The 27,189-nt window shown below is 37.2% G+C and overlaps 2 protein-coding genes and 1 non-coding gene across 3 annotated transcripts in view; all 3 read left to right on the forward strand.

Moving 5' to 3' along the window:
• The first annotated feature begins 835 nt into the window (after nucleotides 1-835).
• On the forward strand, nucleotides 836-14,165 carry LOC121962394. The gene is made up of 11 exons (XM_042512653.1): nucleotides 836-969; nucleotides 1,188-1,219; nucleotides 3,379-3,518; nucleotides 5,453-5,573; nucleotides 5,733-5,832; nucleotides 7,300-7,490; nucleotides 7,868-7,995; nucleotides 9,594-9,744; nucleotides 11,340-11,439; nucleotides 11,524-11,599; nucleotides 12,866-14,165. The coding sequence occupies exons 1-11, from the start codon at nucleotides 836-838 to the stop codon at nucleotides 12,959-12,961; spliced, it is 1,269 nt and encodes a 422-aa protein (XP_042368587.1). The 3' UTR covers nucleotides 12,962-14,165.
• Nucleotides 14,166-20,041: 5,876 nt separating this feature from the next.
• On the forward strand, nucleotides 20,042-20,115 carry trnar-ucu. Its single transcript has one exon. It is a non-coding gene; the product is annotated as a tRNA-Arg (tRNA).
• A 4,790-nt stretch (nucleotides 20,116-24,905) lies between these two features.
• The window catches only part of kirrel1a (kirre like nephrin family adhesion molecule 1a), a 49,107-nt gene continuing 46,823 nt past the window's right edge, over nucleotides 24,906-27,189 (forward strand). Inside the window, 1 exon segment of the mRNA XM_042512235.1 lies at nucleotides 24,906-25,172. Coding sequence (XP_042368169.1) covers nucleotides 25,127-25,172 — 46 coding nt within the window. The 5' untranslated portion in view covers nucleotides 24,906-25,126.

The raw sequence follows: 27,189 nt of genomic DNA on the forward strand, positions 1-27,189 counted from the left end.
TGGCTTCATTTTAATGAATTTACTAATATATACTTATATTGTGACTAAAAATAACTTTTAGGCTACCTTTGAAAGCTCTGCAAATTGGCTTGTTTTCTTTCGAAAAACATGGGAAGAAGGAATTAAGCAATTTATGAGGAAATCACACATTCTTAAGAAATTAATAAAAGGTGAAGGAAAATTACCTGAAAATTAGCTACAAAAAAGAGAAGAAAAAGAAAGTTAAACACAAATGAGGAAATTGCCTAAAGAAATACTTTGAAATATATAATTATAGTTTTTTTCTACATTTCCCCCCCTAGAATTGTTTCCCTAGCTTTTAAAATACAAAATCTTTAAATCTACTACTTACATAGACAGAAGTGATTAAGTATTTTACTACAGTTTTCACTACTGGTGAGGCTCCTTCGACTTTAGAAATACAACTTTATGGGACATTCCTGTTGACATTTCCAGCTGGGAACTTGCTTCTCAGGGCAAATGCAACTTGCCACCAATTTGTGCCTTTTCTGCATCCATTTATGGTATCAATGTCTTTCATTTTTTAAAAAAAAAACAAAAGTCCTGTTATTTTCCTGTTTTTCTTGGGGAGGGAGACAAACGCACGTTATAAATATTGTGGGGGCGTGTCCCCTCTGCCCCCCCAAGAATCTACACCTCTGCTTTATGTGACTTTTAAAGCTCTATTCAACTTTCCTTTCATGTTTGACCTCCCCATGTGGAAGGGAGCTGCAGAGTATTTGTACGTACTTTTTTTTATCATGAAGCACTAATGTTAATAGTAAAAAGAAGAAACAAAACTTTATCTGTAACATCAACATTTATCTCGCAGAACATGTTGCAATCGAGCACGGGCGTATGTGAGCGCGTGCGAGCGCTGGCGTGTGTTTCCCGAGCCGGAAAAAAAAGGGAAGCTCTCACTCCGCCCAACTCCAACCTCCAGCACTTTTCATGTCTTCCCAAGAAGAGGTCAGAAACGAAAGCAAAGAGAAGACACGGACACGTCTTGCTTTTCTCAAACTGTGACAGGCAAGCTGTGCGCGAGACGCGTCGTTTTTTGGTAGCGCTGAGGATCAAAGGAAAACGTTTTATCCTCGCGCGGACGGTTGTGGAAAAGTAAACTGAAGTAAAAACCAAAAAGGATGACTAGGAAGTTTCAAGTGTTGGTGTTGTTCGTTCGTTTTAAGCTGCTTCTTTCAAACGGTCGAATCCCAACAAGGTGAGAAAAAAAGTTTTAACAGTTTATAACTTTCTGTGTTAGTCGACATTTCTCGTGTCCTGCTTTTATTTTCTGCTTCCATGAAGATTTAAAAAAAAAAAAAAAAAAAAACAGGCGATGAGTGTGTTTCCCAGTATTGACGTCACATCTGCTAATTGAGCAGGACATTTAAAACATGTCAACTCAGGATACAAAAAAACTACGAATTACACACATTATTAACACATAGCTTGGCTACACTGTTTCTTTTAGGGTTTTTTTTTTTTGGTACAAACCAGAGACGTCTTTGACAGCTACATACGTCATATAAATAGAAACTGTCCACCTTCAAATGGGACATCATGTTAGGTAAAGTCAGTTAGTCAGACAGTTATGATATTAAATTAATTATTTATGTTTTTTAAAAAGTCTCTTATCTACTAAGTAGATTCACAAACTTTGTAAAACAAGAAATAACTATTTGTTTTGATGAAAAAACTCAATTGTTATACTTTTTTTTAATGCAACCTGGCGCCTTATTTAACCTTAAAATGTTTTTTTTTTCTTTTTTTCTTTTTCTTAACTTTCCAGATTAATTCTGAAATGTGATGAGAAAAACAGTAGCGGTTTTTGGTGATTAAAATTATAAAAGTGCAGTACACTTTACAAATGCTATCATTACAATATGAAAAATAGGTAAATGCATGCATGTTGAGGTCTAATGTAAGGGACTGTACTTTATTCATCGCATTGGATCGTGTGTGAATTTTTTTTTTAAATTATTTTTATGACGTAACACCCCCACCCTTTTAAAGTTTCTTTCGATGACGATGATTTTGGAGATTTTGGAGAAGAGAACATGCCCCGCAAACCAGCTTGTGGGTTTAGGGGCTCTGAGAGTATTTAAAATAAATACAAAATACAACCATTGAAAGTTGAATGTCCTGCCCCTCAGCCAAATCAAAAAAATTATATATATATATGTATATATATATATATGTCTATATGTTTAGATCCGAGGCTGTGTGCAAAACATTTGGGCTAAACCCTTGGAAATCCTCTGCTGCTAACCATGTTACATTTACATATTAGTATACAGAATATTATAAAACTGATATGAGATGAAGTTTCTACAAGGCTGCTTTTCAAGTGTGGTTAGGTTTAGACTCAAAAACCGCTTGGTTGTAAGTATAAAAAAAGTTCATGATTTGGCTGAAAATACCCTGGCTTTGGGGGCATAATTGTGGCTGTAAATGCAATGCAAAAACCAACTTTTCATGACACTATCCGCACTGGAAAAACAGCAAGGGGTCAAAACACCCACACTCTGCGCTGAAAAAGCCACTTAAAAAAACAGTAATGACTCACTGGTCTAGACCGCTTTTTGGGCTACAACCATTTGGTCTGTAGCTCGTCAGGCGTCTCCTAGGTGACACACCATCCATGATCCCTTCCACCCCCTGATGATAGAGTAAGCTTTTATACTATGAAACATACAAATGTGACATATGTGTGGTTTGCAGAACTGTGTAATACTAACATTTTCCCATTAAGGAACTTAAGGTGCGGTTAAACAACAGTTCAACAATTTGTGGAAATGAATCATTTATAGTCAGCAATGATTCACTAGGTCACATCCCACAGAAAACATTGTAAAAACGGCCAGTATCAAAGTGATTTACATAAAATAATTGCAAAGTAGTAACTTCTAAGTTTTTTCCTTGAGACCAATTTATTACTATTTTTAGTACGGATATGGCCGAGTCATCATGAATCCATTGGAAAAAAAATGTATTCATTGATACCCCAACCCCCCACCCCCACCCCTCCTGCTAACAGAGTAAGAAGATGTTGCTGGTTTTGGAATGAATATCGAATATTCAACTTAAAACTCCACTGAGGTGTCTGAGGTCGAAAATCAAGAAAATAGCACAACATAAATATGACTTAAAATATATTTTCTGGAGCAGCATGGAAAGTGATCTTCGGCATCAAATCTCCTTATTTAGAGATGTCCCTTTGGATAACATCCCCACTGCACTGCTGTAAACAGAGTCAAAGGGAAGTGGCTTTGCATAGGCACACTGAATGAAAGGAATTAATAGGTCACATCAAGAAGGGAATTAAAGTCACACTGAAGTCATAGAATTGGACTTCTGTCTTTGCTTTCTCCCTCTAAGGCCAAATCTTACCACTGCAAGATGTCTCCCTAGTATGGATCAATGGCTTTCAAACACAGTTGTCCTGGGCACCAATGGCGAACTGCACATATAACGGGAGCATAGAGACCAAATTGCCAAAGGACAAGCAGCAGGTGCCTGTGAGTATGTTTCTCTGTTGAGTAAAATGTGATTCTGTTTAATAACTATGCAGGCTTTTTGTTAAAAATACCCTTTAAATGAGTGGTTCCCAACTGATGAGCAACAGTCCAAAAGTGGGTCGTGGGTCCATTCTGAAGGGACTCAGTGTTTCCCATAGGACCAATGTTTGTTTTTTTGTTGTTTTTTTTTAGAGGGTGGGGATTAATTAGTTATTAGTTGATTAAATTAAAAATGTTATTTACTGAGTTCGGTATTGTAGAGCCGAGAGGAGCATTTCTAAGTTGGATTAAAGCCTGTCGTCCTGTGGTGAGTCCTGTGCTGCTTGTCAGGGATGCAGTTTCAGCAGGAGAGCTGGTAGCATTCTCTTTGGGACTTTGACTAGCGACAGGCTAATATTTGCATCCTCGCCACTGATGCTAGTTTCATATTATGTGCGTCTAAAAAATGTGGATATTTTCGCATGTTTTTCAGACGCTTGGAGTCAGCGTTTCATCATTAATGATTTACTCGCTGGCCTTTAGACTATCAGTCTCTGTCAGGTGACCACAAAAGCAGCAGTGCTTTGCAATATATTTCACATAACGTGTAAAATCTCTCCTGTGCTCCACTCTACTCTCTGTCTGAATGTGGGTGTGTGTGTGCACGTGTGTGTGTGAGCGGAGGAGAATTGACAGCGACGCAGTAAAGACTGAAACATAAATTAGATAAATAACATAACCATATTTAGTTTTGTTTATTTAAAAAAACAGTCTGGACCTATTCTATATGAAAAGTGACCTTACATGACTTCCTTTGTGATTTGGTGTTATAAATATACACACACACATTTTATTTTATTATATTTTATATATATATATATTTATGGCTCATGAATGTGTTTCAAGTTTTTTAAAAGTTTTAAAAAAAACAAAACAGACATTTTGAAGTACAGGGAATTTCCAGCACAAAGCTTTTACTTTGAAGTGCTATTTATGTTTACTCTTGTTGTATTTCTTTGTGTTCTAAGCCAAACTTTTGTTTACATTTTGTGAAATTAAATTGAATATGTGGTTATTTATCTAATGTCTGGACCTTGATCTAATGACTGATGGGAAATCTGTGCCCTGTGACTGGACCAGCTGGAAACCGCTGTTTTTAAGGAATTTTGAGGATCTCTGTAGCACTTGCATTAAAGTATTTCCTGGAAAAACAAATAATCTCAAAACATTTCAGTAAGCGCAACAAACTGCAGTTGACAAGGATTTGATACACTATGAGGTATTATTCCCAGAAAACGGACTGATTTCTATGATAGTGTTTTTTTGCACACTGGGGATAAGGCTCAAGGTTCCACACCCATACTGGGTTTAATGCCTGCAACTCCTGACGAGTCTGGTTAGAAATGAAGAAGCCTCTTGGATGAAAGCTGAAACATATTAAAAAAACTCAAGCAAGTGTGTGACTGCTGTCGAGTCCCGTGGGTCCTTTTATGTAACATTACATCTGGAGTCGAGTCGCATCATTTAAATCCACTCACTGGTCTACATACATTGATTGTGCATCAAATTTAAGCTAAATGCAGAACCTTTGACTGTCTTTGGGTTAAAAAAAACATGGGCGAAACATTTGTTTTCCCAGCGATATAAAAGAAACAGTCATATGTTCAGCAATAAAAGCTAAACCAGTTCTGTTAATAACGTGTCTTCCTTTTCGATATTGCTCGATTGACATAGTACTTAGAATTACCTGGATGACTGAGAATCTTCAACTTCCACCTTCGACTACAATCTTAACATAGGAGCTTTAATGTGAAGCTTTCATCATAAACCACCTGCATAAATTGCTTTTCTCTCGATTCTTGCATTGCCTGTGTGACTAATGACAATGTGCCCGAGTCCACCTTATTTTTATACAATTTTAACCTCCTCTCTTTCTCTGTTCCCGGTGTATCTAGCAGCCCCCCAATCCCTGGTTGACGGAAATTGTGATGCAAGGAGGATTTCTTAAACTGACTGTTGATGCTCAGTGTAGTGACTCGCGTAGATACCAGGCTGTCATCAACAAGACTTACCCAGGTAGCTCACTTTTCTCTCCGTGAGCCTTAATAACACCTGATTTTGTTCTCAAACGTTGCATGCTTTTATGCAGACTAAGTTTTTCAACCATATATGTAGCGCATTAATACGTTTGTATCTGTTCATTAAGATGTGTTTATGTATCTCATGTCCACCCAGACCTTGTGAGCAATTTGATTTGCTCCGTCCATGCTGTAAATAAAACTCGCTGCACCTGGGACCCAGCCAGTCCTGATTCGGAGCTCAGGTTTTTCTTTCGGTAAGTGGGTTTTTACATTGAACATACACAATAAATAGGCAATGGGGAGCAGTTCAGTAGCTCCAAAGTAATTAAAAAGCTGAAACTCTTCATTACACATACTGTAGCAAGCGGTATTGCAATATTTCCTGACAAAAAGTGGTTAACCTTGGTTTCATCACATAAAGTAAGAATCTGACTGACCCAAGTGGAAGTAATGAGCTAGAGTTCAACTGAGGCTAAATTCCTCGTGTTCAGTAGCTCAGTTTTTTATCAGTCCAGGCCTCAGGGAGGGTCAGTTTGAATGTTGCCTTTATTTGGGGAGAGATAAATGACAATAATTCTTTTAAGCCCAAGCCATGCTTAGGAATGTAAAGTCAAATGACAAGGGTATATGGTGGCCCTTAGGGTCAAAAAAAGTCACAACAACATTTCCCGGTTAGATGAGTTTACAAGACAGGACAGAAACACACACAGAAATGTTAGTTTCATTTTTTTTTTAAATTAATACATTTCAGTCCCATTTGTTTTAAGTTTTAACACATTTTTAATAAACAAAAACATTTTTTTAAGCATTCATAAATGACTCTACATTTGATGAGGACAATATTATGACTTGTTCAGGATTCGAGACTCAAAGTTTGGGACTTGGGACTTGAGTGCAAAGACTTGAGACTTACTTGAGTCCCACCTTTGAACACCGATTTGACCCAACGATCTCTGTCACGATGCATAACGTCTAAAACAAACTAAAACAATAAATCCACATGCCTAATATGTGTCATAATTTATAAGTAGATTTTTTATTTAGAATTAATGATCTGGATCTTCAGAGTAATTAAAACTGTAGGATATATGAAGTTGAGTACAAGAACAATATTTTCATCTGCGGTGTCATTGAGTAGAACTGTAAAGCAGCATAAAATGGAGATACTGAAGTACCTCAAAATTATACTTAAGCACAGTACTTGAGTAAATGTACTTAGTTACATTCGACCACTGCTAACATAAATAAATTCAATATTTTTGCTCAGCTCTAGTGAATAGCCAGTTGTGAGGTATTCTGTTTCTACTCAGAAACAGATACTAATTGCTACAAATTACTAATATTTACTAATATTATGAATCACAATTCATAAATTGTGCAGTAAGACACTTTTGAGATTTACATATCAAAAATTTTCACATAAAGTTGTGTGCTTTGATTGTTAAGAAGGTAAAAATCATAATCAAAACAGCTTGTTCATCAAAAAATTTTTCGGGGGGGCTACCTCCCCCCAGAACCCCCTACAGGGGGCGAAGCCCAAAGGGTCCTCAAGTTTCGATCCTCCCACGTTCTGTTGTCCTTTGATACCGTCCAGGTCTAATTAGCATTTTTTGGGAACATTTCTGCATATTTAAGTGTTTGTATTTTTTTTAAATGGATTCATTCATTTAGGAATAGTGTGCAGCATGAAAGTACATGACTTTTTTCTCTATCTTTCCAAGGTTAAAGACTCCCACAGAATCTGATCAGAGAAAGTCCTCTATCCAAGAGTGCCCACAGTACCGGAAAAATGCTGCAGGTGTCAGGACTGGTTGTGATCTGAAAGCAGACTTCAACAACAACATTGAAATCTTGTTTAGGGGAGAGCCGAACGACTCCAGGAACACCTTCAAAATAGATCTTCTGTATAATGGTATGTGGACTAACCCATTCTAATTTAGTAGCAAGAGTCCCATGGAGGAAACATTCTGATGAAATACATCGCACTTCCGCATTCAGACTCAGAGCTATAGGAGAAGTTGCTCTCTGTTCTTTCTTGGAAATGTTTTATCATGGTGAGGAGATTGTGTGTGTGTGTGTGCGCAAGCATGTGCATGTGCGCGTGTGTATACAGCCATTGTGTAATGAATCCAAACACAACTTTGGACAAAACACGATGCAGCTGTTTAGGAGAGCAATATTAGCGTGACGGGGGGACTTTCCAAGAGTCTTCAGTTGCTGTTCAGTATTTTTTGACAGTATATGTTGCATTGTAGTAGCTATATCTCTGTCATGTCTGTCTTCATGCAGTAAGACCTCCAGCCCTTAACTGGACAGTCACAAAAACTGGGGATAAATTCCATATAAGATGGTCTCTTCCAGAAGTCCCATTTAAATGGAAGTATATACTCAATTACACAGAGTGTAATGAAACAAAGGTAATGTTTTACTTCTGTATTTCCAACTAAACCATCTTTTTTTTTTTTTTTAATTGATCATGGTTTGTTTTCCCCTTTTTGAAAATGTCTCTTAAAAGTACCTTGTGTTAAGTAAATGTTATGTTTACAATGTTTCCTGCCCAAATCCATTGTGTGTATCCCTCAGGTCAAACAAATGTGGTATCTACATTGTTTAAATTCCTTCTTTGCCTTTGTTGTGGGTATTGTTATCAGGCAAGATCGTAAATTGCATTGTTTGCATGGTAATCCAATGCAATTCAATTGGACCTTCAACGTGGAGAAGGGGGAAAAAAACTCCCCTAAAAAACCCTTTAATGGGTAAAACATATGGTAGAAACCTCAGGAAGAGCAACTGAGGAGGGATCCCTCTTCCAGTCCGGACATATGCAAATGATACCATTCATACAGAACAGATCAATATAGTAAAATTACAACAATCTGTATGACAAAATGATACATAGAGAGATGCACAAAAACTACAATAATTATTTTTTTTAAAAAGGGGAGCGCTCAAAGGCTACAGAGAAGAAGCTGAGTTAGGCATATGCAGTTAAATAATGTGTGCAAATTAATAGAGAGAAAAGGAGAGAGGAGCTCAGAGTACCATAGAAAGGCAGGTACCCCTGGCCACAAGGGGCTAGTTCAAGGCAAGCCTGAGCCAGCCCTAACTGTAAGCTTTATCAAAGAGGAAAGATCATCTTTTGCACAGTAAAAACAAAAGAGGGACTTTTTAAGTCTTTTGTTTTTCTGAATTAGTGAATCCTGAAACAAAAAAAATGCATCCAGTACTCAGAAAAAAAATCTGATGGAAAAGATGAAAAAATCATATTGTACTGTAATATTTGGGCTACCAAGCCATTTAAGCAACTTAAATGTTAATCATGCTGGCAGCGTGGCTTTAGCGATGGCAGTGTCGGTTGATCCGTCCATCACTTTGGTCCCGATAGGATAAATCCTACCAACTTAAACGAGCCCCAAACTTTTCATCCAGCCCCACCATGAGATTGACATTTGTGGTTTTTAGTGAATTGCCTTGAAGATTGCTACAGGTTGGTTTAAGTACAATGAAATTAGGTCCAGACATTCATTATCCCCTGAGGATGAATCCATTGTAATACATTTGTGTATACCCTGACTTTTTTTTTTCTAGCACACAATCAGGTAGAAATTTACATTTTCCAGATTTTTTCATACCGAATATCTGCAAAACTAAAGACCTTATCAGAATCAGCTGTAGTTATTTATCCTTATCTGTGCCCCAAAGAAAACCCTAAATCAGGTTTTGGCTTGAAATGACCTGGAAAATTCAAAACACATACATTCATATAGACAGTTTTCAAAGTAATATATCTCTTAGCTTTAAATCCAATTGTTGGATTGCTTCTTAAGTTCACAATCTTAGAAGTAACTGCATACAAGGTATATAAATACTTCTAAGATTCATATGGTTATGGCCATGGTTTACATAAAAAATACACAGAATTCATTCATATTGTCAGATTCATTATTGTGCTTCAACAATAAGTCAACTATCTGATGAGTCACTCTTACAATTGTGCCTTCATTTGTTTTTACAGATTAAAGATTTCAGAAATGGCGAAACATCATATGAGTTGGACGGGGTGGTCCCTCACTGTCCGTACCGTATGGCTGTTAAAGCAGAGAGTGCGTTTGAGAAAGACGGGAATCCAAGAGGAGGGACACCATGGAGTGAAGAGAAGTATTTTGGTAAGGTCATTGTCTCTTATCTTGCAAAATGAACTGCCTGGCAGTTTTTAAGCCACTGTGTGCAGAGTTTGAATATGACTCATTTTGCTGCCTTCTAGTGGTTGTTTAAAGAAGGACAGCGGCAGACAGAGATGCATTCTGTCCCACTAAATTTGAGATTGGTGAGATTTAACTGAGTGCAATTACATACATTTACTCAAAGACTATACATGAGTGAAATTTTAGGTAGTGGTACTTATTTAAAATGTATGACATTTAATGATTCTACTCCATTATGTCTCAGAGGGAAATATAGTTTAAAGATTTTACTCACCAACATATAAAGGACTTTGAAAATATGATTCATAGTAAAAGAAACTACATTACAGTATATATAGTTTGAGCTTAACCCTTTGAAACCTGGAGCGACGTCACTTTTCTTGTGCTGCTTTCAGAAGCCTTTCAAAAGTGTTTTAACCTTTGAACTAAGGCTGGGCGATATGGGCTAAAAACCTATATTGTGGTATTTTTAGGCTATATCTCGATACACGATATATATATATATATCTTGGTATTTTTAAATCTCCTCAAGAGCACTTTTTTAAAAATAGAAATGGGAGACAGATTCAAGCATAAATTTTTTTCAAAATTCCCTCTTTGATGTGACGATATATTTAAAGGCCATTGGTGCTTTGAAAAAGTATTAACACAGTTCTGTTTTTGATCAATAAGTAATGTAGATATAATGACTAAGTGGGTAAAGGCAACTATTAAAACAAGTAGCACTCTCTGATAAGTTGAGAAGAGTGCATCACTTTACGTCATGCAACCTTTAAAATCAGGGAGAAAAAAAACACTATTTATTTCATATCATGATATAACAATATCCAATATCTCAGAAAATATGTAGACTATATATACGATGTAATATCTTAATATTGCCCAGCCCTACTCTGAACCCTGAGAAAACTGGTGTGATCTTTGATCAAAATCATCCATTTTTGGTTTAAACAGGGGACTTTATGAACCACCCCTCCCTTCTCTTGCCTCATTTGTTTGTTTGTGCGTTCTAATCATAGACTTAAAAAAAAGAGCTGAAAGAAAAGAGTTGCAGCAGTTTTTTTTTTCTTTTTACAGTGATTTCAACCTATGCTCACACACACACACACACACACACACACACACAGGGGAAAATAGCTTTTGTCATTTTTCTAGAGAGAAAAACTATATTGTAATCATCATAATTAAATATTTAAAATTATGTTACAGAATTATTACAATTTTTTACCACTTTTTACAAGTCCTGTTGTTTGTTTTTCACTTTTTTAAAATGTTTTTTTTGTTCTGTTGTGTTTTGTTTTTTTTTTTAACTTTTTTTTTTTTTAAAAAAAGCTTTTTGCTAATTTCTTGCTGTTTTTTGGGTTACTACTTTTCAGGCCAGTTTGCACAGGTTTCAAAGGGTAAAACAATTGGTCAAATATTTAGCTTTATGCACTGTATGTATTTTTACTTGAGTAAAGGATCAGAATACTTCTTCCACTAATTGAAAATATCACTGGTACACACTGTAGCTGACTAAGTCACTCTGACACTCTCATAATGTTCATGTTTTGCAGAAGCGGAACAAGGTCAAGGTAATAAGTTGGTGTATGCAACCTTTATCATCCCTCTGATATTTGGTGGCCTGGCAGTCCTGGTTTTCATGTGTTGCAAGAAGTACGTAAAGTCTTTATCTTTTTATTTGGCTCCTATCAAATTCTGTTATTTCCTTGCTACTGATATTTAACTCTTTCTGTTTAGTCATAAGGAAAAGATTTTCCCCAAAGTACCAGTACCTCGGGACCTCCTCAGCGATATTTTTGACAACAACAATAAGGTGACTGTTTTTTTTTTGTCTGGGGTTACTCACTTATTGTCCTGTCTCCCTCAGTTATTGAATGAGTAGTACTTTGCAAAACAATTTTGCAAGTATGCTTATTTGCTGTTTTGCCTAGAGTGAAACTACCACTAGCAGGTGTTAAGTTCATTTTACAGACCACAAGTTAATTGTGTAAAATCTTAAAGGGTAATTTCAATATTTTTTGGGTTGGTCCCTATTTTCAAGTGTTTTTGTGACTAAGTAACAGATAAAGATAACATTTTCGAAACTTCAGTACTGAGCAAGAGTCCTGCATGCGGCAGCAGCAAAACAGGCTGCAATGTGTTGTCAGTGGGCAATTTTGCACCGTCAATTTATGTCCACTAAAAGTGCTTGTTCTTGCCACTGACAGGCTCAGATTGTTATAAGTGTCTGACAACATTATCAAAAGGATCCCTACAGAGATAGACCTTTTGGTAAAATAGAAAGATCCTTTTTGTTTAACCATCGCCAAACCCACAAAACTTAATTTAAATAGTTTTAGCGATGATAGAGCCAGCACAGTTTCACATAAAACTTGTTGATTAAAGCGTTTATATCAACAAAACTAGAGTTGGTTATTGTTGGAACAGTGGAAAGACAAACTGCGACAGCATTTTTTAGTTTTATTTTGCTTGTGCTGACTTTGGATCAATTGTTTTTTTTCTGATGATAAAATTACTGTTAATTTAAATGGTATCTGGTGGGTTAGACAATACCAATTTAGTGGCTGTTTCTGGTTAATAAAAAAATGATTTCACTCATTTCCATAATTCTGTCAGACACAGAATAACAAACTGATCCTGTCAGTGGCAAAAACAAGCACTTTCAGCGACAGTGCTCAATTGCCCCTATTAGTTACATTACAGTTTATGCCGTTGTCTGAAGCGCTCTTGCTCGTTTCTAGACCAGTTTCAAAAATTGTGAATTCCATCAATCACTTAGAGACACAAAATATGTCAAAAATAGGGTCCAGGTTGAAAAATATCAGTTACCCTTTAAGTGTAAAAATGACACATTAAAGTTTTTGTGGGCACAGTGACCCGCTATAGTCTTGTTGCCTGGCAACCTCACCGTGACGACAATTTTTTTTTTCTCATTTAACTCTCAGTGAAAAATGCGAGTTAGGCCAAAATGTCTGTTTCTTGAACAATAAAAGCAGTGAGAGGGAACAATGAGCTGGACAAAGTAACCTTGTTAATGAATGCTATCCAAATTCTCAAACCTGTCTTCCTATTTTTCCAGTGCACTGTTCGCAACCTGTACATCCCAGAAGCTGAAGAAGAGAACTGTAAAATCACCCTGGTGGTAGATCCCCAAATCAGCAAACTGGACATCTGACATACCTCTGCAGCGGTAAAAACTTGAATCTGTTGCAAATGGAAGTCTCCCAAACTCTTGTTGTACTGGCTCAACAAAAAGTTGGGAGGCTTTCCTGTCTCCAACTGAATTTGGGAGATTCATTTTCTGAATGTATTAAGGCAGATATCAACTCAGTCTTCCATTTTACCAAAAAACAGAAAAGTGGCAGCTACTCCATTCTGGTGCATTGTTGTTCCCAAAGTGATGCAGCTGAAATCCGACTTCACAAGGCTTTTTGCTGTTATTTAGTCAAACAAAGTGACTTACACTGAACGGCATGGAGCTGAAGGAACTTCTCTTATCAGCCCAAATATGCCACTGCATTACGCCAAATTTACATCCATATCTAGAAATCCTTATCACCACACCAGCAGCTCCTTGTTTGGAAATGCATTCAGTTAGTACAAAATATTTGCCCTTGTTTAGATTTGCACAACAATTCTGCTATAACTCCTTTTACAAAACAAGCACATCGAATGGTCTATATCTTGTTCCCAACATGGGGGGTCCTGACCTCCACTAAGGGACGCCAAAGCTTCATGAGGGTGTTGAAAACTTAGAAAAATGTGTGTGGGTGGTGGTGGTGGTGGTGGTGGTGGGGGTTTCAGCAAACTTTTATTATTTATTTATTTATTTTTTTCCTTTTTGAATGTGTGTTTGTATGATTCTGTGTCCCCTCTCTACATTTAAAAGTTTCATGCGTTCAGTGGCAGTTTGTGACACGCAGGGTGAATAATTGATCTGTCACTCCATTTAGGGGTGATCAGGTGATCAGATCAGGTTGATGGATGAGGAGCAGCTGCTGTGAGTTAGTGTGAAGGCAGAAGGAAGGGTTAAGTTTAACTTTCAATGTGCCTGACGTTCTGCTGCTCTGTCTGTGCCCAGAGTGCAACGCATATTCCAGTAGCGCTTCTAATGAACGCTCAAGTAAAAAAAATGTATATGTAGTATCTGTTTGTTGCGGTAGATGTTTTAACCCTTTGAAACCAGAGAAAATTGCTTTGATTTCTTAAAAAAACAGAATGCAATCGGCAACTTAAGAAATTACAAAAAAAAATTGCAGTCAGCATAAATTGCATATCAGTAAAAAGTTACACAAATATACCTAAAAGTTACCATAAAATAAGTTTTTTAAAAAACAACAAAAAAAAAAACAACAAAAGTACCTGAAAAAACTATTTAAAAATTATAAAGATTCTGTAAGATAATTAAAATTATGAAATTATGATCATTATAAAACTTTTTTTTTTCCTCTAAGTCTTGCATTTGCTGTACATTTGTTGCCAAGTGGCTCATTTTTCCTCTGTTTTCGAAGAAGAAATCGAACAAAGTTGCTCGATTTTCAAAGGTTTAAATATTTGTCAGTGGCATCTGAATGCAGAACAAGAAAAGTGATGTTGTGTCAGGTTTGAAAGGATTAATTGTGGCCACCACAAGTAAATGAATGTGTTGGAAACCCCGAAATAGTTTTTTTTTAAGTCAAAATTATGATTCAAAATATGAACTTAACAAAGCGACCAATGAGCTAATAGCGCAATGGCCAAGTGTCAGGTAGAAGAAAACACTGAATTTAATATTGCAGTATTTTTGCTTGACAATATTGTATCAATGCACAGTACAAATACAAATTCAACTAGAATAATAAAATTTGTATCTGTTTCAATCCACTAGATATATTAGCAAATTACAATATAAATCACAATAAATCCCAACATATTAAAATCAAAATAATGTTGTATTGTTATTTAAGTATCGTAATAATATTGTGAGGCCTCTGGTGAGTCCCACCACTAAAGACCACACAGGATTGTATAAAAAGTTGCTAAAAATGTCAGGAAAATGTATCTGCAATGCAATATTCATAGGAAATAATTTGCTCAGAATTAATTTAAATTTCTGGTTTTACACAAACTTCCTGCAGGTTTTGCATTTTACTGTTGCATTGTACAGTTGATCATTTTTTGTGCATTTATTGTTATACATGTCATATAATATGCCACTTAGTCAGGGGCTAAAAGTTTACTCAATAATAGAAAAGGGGGCCCTTATTCATTCAAAGCTTTATTTAAGACTCGGGAATCAACTGAGGGAGACCATCATTTTCAGTGATGCCGAGCATGAACAAAGACAATAAAAACAATCAACAAGCAAACAAATTACAGTAAAAATGCAAGTAAAATCATACAAAACAACAGTGTAAATAGCTAAAAATAAAAATACAAATACAGGATAAGAGGTGTGTTGCAGGGAAGATGTTATTAATAACAATAATTATAACAGTAATAATTAAAAAAACATTTGCAATCAATTAAAACAAGATGTGAAATAAGGCGTTTGAACAGCTGTAATGGTGGCAGGGTGTCCAGTTCCTTTGCAGATTATTCATGTGTAAGGTGCACTGTAAGAGAATGACATCTTTTCTGACAGTTAATGTTGAGGATCCTCAGCTTTACATTTTTATCTAAGCATAGGGTACTTTGTTGCACATATTAACCCTTCTACTGCACTGTTGATTTTTTTTGTTTTTTAATTTTTTTTTTTATTATGAATTTTTTAAAGAGGTTTTTGCTAAATGATGTATTATTTGTAGCACTTACGAGGCATTAAATGGCTAAATACCAGCTTGTGTGGCCTTGAGAGAACTGAAAGCTTGTAGGCTGAACCTACACGTCCTCTAAAAAAAAAAAAAACTACACGGCCGACACTGAATTCACCACAGCATTGTCCCTTGATTGTTTGACTTCTGCTCAGACCAAGGTCAAGGAAACACTTGGCTGTCTTGCACAATAACTGAAGCTTTAGTTATCATAACGGACAGTGAGCGGCCCCTCTAGATCTCTCTGGTTGAGTTTGACTGTGCTGGGTGCTGCCAAAGACAAATAATTTAGCTTTTTTATGACCTGTTTCTTTCTTTTTATGTTCTTCTTAGTGCTTCAGTAAAAAGAAAAAAAAAAAAGATGTGTGTTACCATCAGAGTGAGACCACTGAACAGGTAGTTTGATGCTGAGCCTAATAGTTAGACACTGAACCCTGCTGATATACTTCAACTTGCTGCTCCTGTTGGATCTGAGCTGGTCCACAAAACTTTGCTTTAACTTCTCAGTGATTTCCTTTTTTCATTTCTGCTTTCAGAATAGCTCTGCAATGTATTTAGAGAAAATTTAACCCTTCATGAAAATCTCATGAAGAAATATTTGGAGAGCATACACAAATACAATAAATTGAATGTTTCGGGAAGTTGAGGGATGATTGGGCTTCGAGAAACCTCCGTATTTTATCAGAACGGTAGGCGGAACCTCCCATTTACTGTGCCTTTAATCATCCTCCTTTTTTCCCGTTAAGGTCTAAATAAACTTTTGCAAGAATATAAATGTATGAATATTGATGCTGTACAGTTTATGATAGTAATCAACTGAATGATTTAACAAGCTGCCCAGACTGGCAAATTCTGGGTAGAATATATACTATATTGATAGTTTGTCAATAAATATATGCTATTTCTACACAAAAACAAATTCATGTCTCAGTTTTTACACACTCCATAAATGTATCTCTTTTTTATACGCAGATGTTGAGCATTAAGTTGCTGACTTAAAGGTACAGTCTAACATTTTACTTTACTAGTTATATCTTGTGGGAGCATGTTAATTATCTTTTTCACACACATTATCATCTTGATAGAGCCAGAAAATTTGCGCCCACAAATTATCTTGTGGGAAAGAGTTATTTTTGTGTGCACTTGTTTTCTTTTGGGAACCATTTGTTATTATGTGCACAAGTTACTATCCTGTGGGAACAAGTAATTTTTTGTGCGCACAAGTTATTTTGTGGAAACAAGTGACCAAGTTATCTCTTGGGAACAATTTATTATTATGTGAACAAGTTATTATGTTGTGGAAACAAGTAATCTGGTGCAAACAAGTTATCATGTGGGAACAAGTTACTATATTGTTCCCACAAGATAAAAACTTGTTCCCATAATATAATAGGTTTACTAAAATCTCCCCTTTCAGAACATAAGTGGCTCTGTTATAACCTGATCAAGGGAGTGATATGGGTGGAACAAGACTTTACAGGCGTTTTACATTACCACCGCCTACTCTGTTATGAATTTCCCAATATTGACGTGAATTTATTAGAAGGGGGTTTCACAATATCGACTTTTGTAGTTCGTGACAGCGTCGACTCATTCCTTTGAGCAGCTGTGTGTCATCTGTGTCAGGGCTGGAACAGGATATTATGTGTCCTAAAGGTATGACTGGAATAAAAAAGTGTCCTACTGCAGACCCATAGGTCACCCAGTTGAGAATATTTAGGCACACAGGCCTGATGATTGTGATATCATCAAAAACTCCAGTCTTCATCAAAGCAGCTCAAGGCAGTTCAGGTCTTTAAGATGATCAAACAGAATGGAAAGGAAAAGCTCAAAGAAAATTAAGAATGATGATGATAAATTTCTAAGAGTTAAGTCTCACTTCTCCTTAGTTTGACATGAAACAAGAAGAACAAGCAGACAATTTCTTAAGTAATTCTAGCCGGAAGAGGAAGTTTCGAAAATGATTTAAAATTGCTTAATTTTTGCAGATCTTGTGGCTTTTTCAAGAACAGTCAAAGAACTGCATTTCTGAAAAATGACTGATGCTACAGAGCTGGTTTCTGTTGCGTTGATATACAATAATATCACATTCACAGCATCGGTTCAAGTCTCACTGCTCAGATTCCAGGTTTATTATACAGCGTAAGGTAGATTTAAGAATTTTTCAATACTTTTTTAATGGCACCCAAAATTAATTCCGACCAGCTCAAAAACTTCCAAAAATAAAGAACAAGTTTCCAAAATGTTTTCTCTGACATAAAACATGGCTTTTAATGTCCAGTTAAGAAGAAGAAGAAGATATCACGTATCTCTGGGCAGTCTTGTGTTTCTCAATCTACATGTGAGATTCCACTGTGTGGATTCCCATCATGGCAACATTTAGAAACAGGAATTTATTAAATCATGTGACCAAGATTTTTTTTTTTTTTTTTTTTTTTTTTCAATGCAAGGTCAGAAGGTAATTTTAATGCCAATAAAGGCCTTTTATTTTTGAGATTTATATTTTTTAAATTAGATCCGGCCTGTTTTTTTTAACTTTTTAAAAAAAAAATTGTGTTTTTTTTTTTTTTTACAGATTAACACAGTGCGAATACACAACACATACCTATTTTCACATGAAAATTGAATGCATTTGACATACAAGGCAAACAAGACAAAACAGGACCAGGTATAAAACACAGACTGCACAAGACCAAACAGACAAGACAAGCAAAACTGGACTTCAATGCCTTTTAAGACTTTGTAAGGATCCACAAAAGCTCTGTTATTGAGGCCCCTGTCTCCGACTTTGCATCCAAAATGACTGGGATAAAAATGTCCAGTATATTTTAGAGTGGATTTCTTTTTGTGTGATTTACAGAATGAATGGACTGGCAGATTGAGGGGAGGCTCTGTCGGCTTTATGCATCATGAATTTTACTGTTGAAAAACTAAGAAAAGTTTAAGAACCTATTGCACTACTGTGTCATAAATCTCCACAATCCCTGCTGCCCGGGACAAGCTGCTTCTATGTAGGTGTCCTTGAGAAGTGTACAAAGTCGGCAGAGAAGACATGAAATTAATTATGGTGTCACACTATGGTGAAGGGCATGTGTGAGGGAGCTGCATAATTGGTTATCTGATGCAATCCTGGTGTAACCCCACTACTGTTGTTCCATACAGCGAGAAGTCTGCACTATTTAGCATAAAGCACTCTCACTGGTTACATGTGAGAGGGAAGCATTATGAGTCCAACGCAGGAAAAAATAAAAAATGACCGTTAAATTGTATTTTTCATTAAATAAAACATCTGACATGATGTCACAGCTATTTAAAGAGCACGAGCCGCTGTTATAAATTAGAAACACGTGCTTTTTCTACGTATATTCGTTAAATATGGCTGACGCGCGCGCTATCTTACCCGGACTATCTCGTTTTTGTTTCTAAATTCGTCACATAGTGTGATAAATATTATATTTTTATGTGAAATCGAAGCTCTGACAGTCTCCATTTTGGCTCTGTGGATGCTGTTTTAGCGTCGAGCGTCAAGTTACTTCAATTGAAACAAGACTTCCGGGAGAGCAGTATCAAAATAAAAGTAGCTCACCTAAGCAGCGATAGAGACTTTGCTGGGGGACTTCTCCTGCCAGTGGCGTTTTTAGACATTTAAGTATGTAGGCCTACATATATTATTAAACAAAAATCTAAATCAAATACGCTAAAATCAACAAAATGAGAAATCTTATTTGAAATTATAGCCTACATTTGATTTATGACCCAGGTACCCAGGTGCTCTCAGTATTCACATATGTTACTGGTGAAAAGTATATGTTTTATAATTATAAAATTCAAACTATTTGCAATTTATATCATGAATACCTATGTTTCAAATAACTTTAGATAGATTGAGAGTAATTCTGTAAATCTGTGACTGGTTTGATTATTTATTTAAAAAAAAAAAAGACTTTTGATAATAATGATATTAATTTGAAAAAAAGTTAAATCTCAACCTACATTTTACATTCACAAATGTGAATATACACATACTAGAACTGAAAATAGAAACAAATTATTTAATCACTACATGGACTGAAAAATAGTAAAGCCATGAATTTGTGTAGCATTGTTCTTTTTTTATGATGCCCCTTTGTATGTACTTTTATTTAATTAATTAATTTTTGATTTCTTTTCAAATTGTGTAGCTATCTTTGACTAAAATAATCGCACGGATTAAATGTGGTACAAAAAAATAAAAGATTCACTCTTTTATTTGTTTCAACTCCACCTCTGTACTTCCTGTTACACGCCCGCTAACGTGACTCATCGCCTCCTCGTCGTGCAGCGACAGTACCCTCTAGCGGCCGGCCCCGGTAGCGCCAACATGTCGGCTCAGACTGGTCCTGATGCTGCGAGGATGCTGCGAGCAGCCGATATGAGAGGATAGATGTATGTAAAGTGAGCCAGGCCCGACATATCCTGGCGCAGTCTCTGTGGCGCAATGGAATAGCGCGCTGGACTTCTAATCCAGAGGCTCCGGGTTCGAGTCCCGGCAGAGATGAGTCACTCTGTATGCCGTGATGGCAGACCTGTGGTCATTTTTTCACAGATTGAAAATGATGTTTTGGTCGCAGATTATTATGATGGAGCAGTCGGTCTTCACTGTGGGAGCCAGATTGTGAGCTGCAGTGGAAACACTGAAACACTGTCCCATCACTCCTCTGCTGTCCATGCTGAGCATCACGTGCTGTACTCTAGTAAATTTGATCTAATAGTTAAAAAAACAAAAAACAAATATAGATTTAATCCATATTAAATTAGGTTTACTCATATGAGCGTACTTGTTCTATACTGATATCACTGTTTCTATGTTTCTTGACAATTTGTTCTTTTATTATTCTTATATATTAAATGTGTTTACAGATTATAATTTAAAGCACTTTTCCCAAGTCTTGTTTGCCTTTTTCTTGTTTCTTCTTTTGTCTTTCTTTTTTTAAAAAAAAAAATCATTTTATGAAACAAATTTCTAGGTAATTATTTTGTACATTTTTAAATGAATCCTTTGTATAAATTAAATTATTTTCTTGATTGAAGAAATTTAACACTGCTAAATTTGTTTTTTATTATTATTATTATTTTTTGCCTAATGGCAATTAACCCTTTAAAATTTGTGCTGCTCACACAATGCCTCACACAAGTATTTAAACCTTTGAGCCCATATTGGTGCAATTTCTTTCATAAATAAGAAGAAAAGGGCAATAAACAACTTAATAGGAAATGTTCCACACTTTGCAGAAATTAGTAAATGTAAAAAAATTAAAAACTAGAAATAAAAATAAAAACTAGATAAAAAATGTTAGAGAAAAAAAAAACAAACTACAGAAAAATGTTTAGGGAAAATGCCTATAGAAAAAAGAAAAAAAGGCAATATGTCTTGGGACAAAGAAAAAAAGCTAAGGGAAAACTATATTTCTAATCATAATTACATATTTAAAATCACTTTACAGATTATAATTTTTAAGCATTTTTCCCAAGTCTTGTTTGCCTTGTTAGTTTATTTATTTCTTTTTTGTCATTCTGTTTTATCATTTGAAAAAAAAGTAATTTTTTGTACTTTAAAAACATTTATTTATTTATTCATGTATTTACAAATTTCTTGCATTTTTCCCCATATTTTGTAATTTCTTCTCTCGTCACTTATTTAAAGGGTTAATGGTACTGCAACATAACCTCTCTCTCTCACACACATACAAAGACATCATAGAGCATTTTGACTATCCTTTTTTTTAAAAAAAATTATTTATTTTTTTAATCTGATTTTTTAAATGTAATTACTTTTATATACGTATTTACAGCCCCTCTAATATATTTCTTTCAGTCGGTTAAGGTAGATATATATTTTTTTATATTATAAAAAGGTGAACATTTCAGGTTAGAATCCATTGCATCACTCACCACGATTTCAGCTAAATGTGCGTGCGCACGGGGGTCGTCCCGGGTCGGGGCCACCAGGGGGCGCTGCTGCATCAGTGTGTAAAGGTGTGAGGCGGGAGAAAGCGGCTCCGCGTGCAGAGCTGCTGAGAGGTGACAGACAATATCATGAAGAAACATCCCCAAAATCTGTAGCCCGCATTATGTGACAGACATGACGACACGCTCTGCTTATTCACCACGTGTGACGTCATCATGTGTGACATCACTGCCTCATCACGACAAATAGTCCGTATTATTCTTAGAAGTAACAATGTGAGTATGTTGTTTCCAATAACTCCCTACTAACAGAAAACAATGTCTCCTATGATATATTTTAACTGTACAGTGCTCTGATATTATGTTATTAATATCAGTTATTATAATATCATTACAGTATATTTATATTTCAAGTGTGACATCATCTAAAAAAATGACAATATTAAGGTAAAATAAAATAAATAAATTAATAAAAATCTAAGGGCACACAGTGAACAAGAGAAAACAAACAGCCCGACGACGGCAAATGTGTCAGAATGATTATGCCCCTCTAAGCTGGTTTATTTATTTATTTTTTTATATTTCATAATGTATTTTTGCCGGTGTTGGCCTGAGAGCTCCAGAGGGAGAGAGAGAAAAGGGGGCAGTGCTGAGGTGCTGCTGACGTGAGAGAGAGAGAGAGACAGAGAGAGGAATGCCCCGTGAATGAGAACAGGACGTCAAGTCAGAGAAATTACGAAGAGGACAACACCGGAAGTCGAGTGTGGTCACATTAGGGGAACTTTTAACTTTTATCATATTTTTAAAGGAACCTCAAAACAAATCTGTGCAAATTGGCTTGATTTCTGTCAAAAGCATGGGAAATTAGCCATAAAAGAAAATAGACTGAAAATTAGCAATATTAAAAGAAATACATACACAGCAAAAAAAAGTTTTAAAAAAGTAAAAAAACAACCCCCCCAAATAAAACAAGAAAATGACCATAAGAAAATGCTTATATATAAATAATAATAATAACAATAATAATAATAATAATAATAATAATAATAATAATAATAATAATAATAATAATAATAATACACATTACACTACATTTATAATCCTATATATATATTATATATAGATAGATAGATAGATAGATAGATAGATAGATAGATAGATATGATTATAAATGTCATTTTTGAAGACTTTTTACCCCTTTTTTTGCATAATATCTAATTAATTATGCCATGTCATTTCCTTTTCACTTGTTAATAATTTTTCTGCAAATAGCGAGGTCGGGGCTAAGCCCCCAGTATCCCTAACCCTTAGAAACGCCCCTGCTTTCACCTATGTGGGGCTGCTGCAACTTGATTTCCCTCTTGCTAAAGATTAGAAAGGACAGCAAACGTAGAAAGGTTGAAAACAGACAATTCATTTATTATTTATACTGAGAAATATTATGGATATTTAGGGTTTTTTTTTGTAAAAGAGGCCTGGGGCATGTCATCAATATTTGAAGTAGATGGTTTCAGGGCAGAGCATACAGGCTTTTATTTGAAAGGAAATATATATATATATGAATTAAGAAAACGTAAATTCTTTTAGAAAGTGGCACTCACAAGTTGTGGAAGGATGTAGACTGTGATGGATCTTCCTGTAGGAGATAGTCTAAAAAGATCTAATGCTTACAGTCATCGTACACACGAGTGCCATCTCCATCATGCTCATCAGTGACCGATCATCACTGTCAGAACATGTTAGAACATTTACAGATACATCATGGACTCTGTCGGGGCCTCCTTCTCCTCCCAAAGCCCGCCTCCTGCTGCTCCTCCTGCACACACCTCCCTGATCACTCTCGAGCCAGCACCTGCCAGGCTGTCAGCCAATCAGCTGCCGGCATGCTCCTCCTGCCACACCTGTTACTTGCTGGCTCATTTAGCCTTAAACCAGTCAGTCTGTCTTTGTTATCAGTCACATGGTAGTTTGCTCTCCAGCCTGCTTCATAACTCGTCTATAGGTATGTATTGCATCTTGGATTTTGACCTATGACCTCTTACCAGTTTTAAACCTCACCTGATGTCACTGTATCCCTGCCTGAGTGTTTGGGTTTTTAGTTTTTGGCCTCTGCCCTGTGATTCTGCCTGTGGGAGTTCTCTGATTTGTGACAGGGTACGGAGGATCGGAGTGTAATTGGAGAGTGTTAAAGTGAGAGAAAATAAAATAACAAAAGCCATTTGGGATTCGTACAAAAAACAAACAAACAACATTTGCAAGATTTTTAATGTCATTGATTTCTCTACAAGTCTTTAATATTTTTTTTATTTCTATCATTGGGGGTGGCTGTGAGGGGTTGCTGGGGGAAGCTTACTTAGGGCCCAAAATGGATTAGGTCCAGCACTGTTTTCAGAGGACATTGAAGTAAATGAAACTTCTTGAACACACTGTAATCTGGGCCTTGAAGAAATTATACTGTTAATATTAATACTACATTTATTGACAATATTGGCCAATTCATATTTATTGATTTCAATAGCCTAGCTCAGGGATACTCAACTTGCTTTGCTTGAGGGCCGCATTTGCAAAATGTCAAGAGGCCAGGGGCCAATCGCAGCAGCCGCATACATGTTTGTAGTATTTCAGGACATTTTTGGGGTGTTTTTGCCTTTAATTGATAGGACAGTTTAAGTGTGAAAGGGGGAGGCAGAGGAGGTGACATGTAGCAAAGGGCCAAGGCGGGAATTGAACCCATGGCTGCTGTGGCAAGGACAGAGCCTGCTCTATCCACTGAGCCACCAGGCACCACATATATAGGATTTTAAGACATTTCTTGGACTTAAGGTGGTTTGTATGATTTTGGGATTTTAGTACTGTTTAGGATTTAGGACATTCTTAGGATTTTGGGGCGTTTCTTGGATTTCAGGAAGAGTATCGGATTTAAGAACATTTCTAGGATTTTAGGATATTTCAAGGAATTTAGGGTGTATATAGGATTTTAGAACATTTTTAGGAATTTTGGACATTTCTAAGATTGCAGATTTCAGGACATTTCCAATATTTTAGGACGTGTCTAGGATTTTAGGATGTTTGTAGGATTTTAGGACATTGGGGGCTTTGGTAGGACCCCTGTTGGGAGGTGTGGGGGTCCTCCACAGGCACATTTTTGATAAACAAGCTCTATTTTAATGCTGTTTCAACACTCTGGCACCTTATGTATACTAAAAGTTAAAAAACAATTCCCGGTGTGAATTATTTTATTTTTATTATGATGTTTTTGCCCCCGGTTCATATAGTATCACGGGACTAGAGCCAGTGTGTATTTTATTTTGAAGGGAGTGAGCGTAGGTTTCCGGTGTGGCTGCTGCTAGCTTCCCGCCTCAGTGTAGAGTAGAAAACGGACTGTCGCTGGAGAGCAAAGAAGAGGAGAGAGGTGAAAAAAAGGAGTGAAATGTTGTAAAAGCTGAACAAGTCCGACCCGAGTCAGGGGACAAACGCGGAGGGACGACGCAGGAGGATTATTCTTCTTTGTCTCATTACTATTAAAGTCAGTAAACTCCCGCTTTTTGATGCTGTCCTCACGGAGGTTTGAGCCAATAACGGACTTATTGGTCGGCTGAACCATGCAGAGGCTGCTGCTCCTGAGTTTGGTGTTGAGTTTTCAAACTGGTAAGTCTGCATTTTCTCTCTTTTTTTATCACATAACACGCAGCGAATCGTCTTTAAAATGTGCCTTTGACACAGACAGAGCCGCTGTGTGCGCATTCCTTCAGAAGTGTGTCGAAAAAGAGAAAGCCATATAACGCGATTTCACAGCATTCCCATATGAACCGCAGCAATGGATCACCTTAGGCGTGTGTGTGCGCGTGTGCGTGCACGTGCAGCTACGTGTGAGCGCGCGCGTGTGTCTGCGTGTCCGCACCGCAGCAATGGATCACCACACTTTTTTTTTTCTTTCTTTTTTTTGGAAATGTTCATTGTCGCGCGCGCCTCTGTACGAGTACATGACTGCGCGCGTGCGTGACTGGTGCATGCATGCGCGCCCACCTTAATGGCTAAATGACCTTTTGCATATGACAAACCCCTCGGTGGCGTTATTCAGACGGGCCGTGGTGAGGCGCTGAGGACGTGACGGGAATGACAGTGATTGACCAGTGCTGCTCGTCATGCCAGGAGCACTTCCACGCGTCTGAATGGCTTGTCAGTCAATGAGACCAGCGCCAGCAGCCCCTGTAGTGAAAGATATGTAGCTCTGCTCCCTGCCTTAACCCCTTCACACACCACCCGCCTGTCCTTGTGTCCTACCTGAGTCTATTTTCACCCTCTCTGTGCAGCTCAGCAGCACAATGAGGCGTGTGCAGCATCAGCACCCATGCATCTGCTCCCCCCCGTATACCTGTGGGGTGCCAGGTAGGCTATTGGTTTATGATAATCACAGTTGCTGGGAGACAGGAGGCTGGAGGAGGAGGAGGATGAGGAGTAGGAGGAGAGGATGCTTGTAATTTCTATAAGCTACCTGTTTGATCGAGGTATATCTGTGTGTCGTCGTACAGCAAACCTCCCTTTTTTTTTCTCCCTCCTATTGTCTACCTTGGCTGACCGGGAGCGTGCACGGCTTGCCTGGCCAGTCGACCACTCCATCATAGGTAGGGGGCGTGTTCGGAGAAAGGAAGGTATGGAAAGGGATGATGTCACCGTGTCTGCCAGGCTTTGTATCGCTCAGCATCCACCCATAATGTGTTGTTGAGGGTTCAGTCTATATACTGTAGGGAGCTGCTTTTCATCGACAAATCAGGCACTCCCAACATGATCGTCGCAACACACAAACACACACACTCACACACTCACACACACACACACACACACACACACACACACACCCTGGCTCTCAATCAAACCCCTTCCTAACTGTCACATGCTGTTGCCCTGTTTGTCCACTCGTAAACCGCTCAGTCCACATGACTAGCTCGGCAACACTTGCAGATGTGCACAATCACGCGCACAGCCTATTTACATGTGTGTCCCATTGTCTGCTACAACTGTATGATCCATCATTACTCTCGAGCACAAAGACATTTACTCTCTGAGGCTTTCCTGAAGACAAGATTAGCAGCCTGCGAATGGGGCTGCATTTAAAATGGTGTAAAGTCTCAAATGTGGGTTCGAAAATATAAGCTATCGTCACAAAAGAGATAGGTTGGGAGACTCTTATCTCCTCATTAGATTAGTAAAACAGTATTTCACGGCCTGCAATTAGCACACATGTAATTGCCTACCAGTGCTAATGATTGGATGGTTATTAGTCGAGCAGCTAATTAAAGCGTTGGCGAATCAGAATGTTTTATTTTTTATTTAGATTCAGTGTATCTGTAGTAGCAACACTACCGGAGTGATCTCCAGCCTCATACCAACCTGATAATAAGTCCCGAGCAAGCGCCACCATTAATGCAGCTGTTAAATGTTACTGCATAATCAATCATCGCAAACACACGCCTTTAACTTCCTAATGAGCACCAGAGCCTTGAGGTTGCAGCAGTGCACCTACAACCTCCCGGAGCTCAAGTGCTGACTCGGACAAAGGCTCCAGCGCAGGTGTACCATTTGTCAGCCTCTGTCCTTTTGTACGGATGGAGGCCATGAGCCGCTGCTGCTGCCCGTACTGTATGCTCGGGCCCCTGAATCACAC

This window comes from Plectropomus leopardus, chromosome 23 (genome assembly GCF_008729295.1).
Source record: "Plectropomus leopardus isolate mb chromosome 23, YSFRI_Pleo_2.0, whole genome shotgun sequence".
Lineage (NCBI taxonomy): Eukaryota > Metazoa > Chordata > Actinopteri > Perciformes > Serranidae > Plectropomus > Plectropomus leopardus.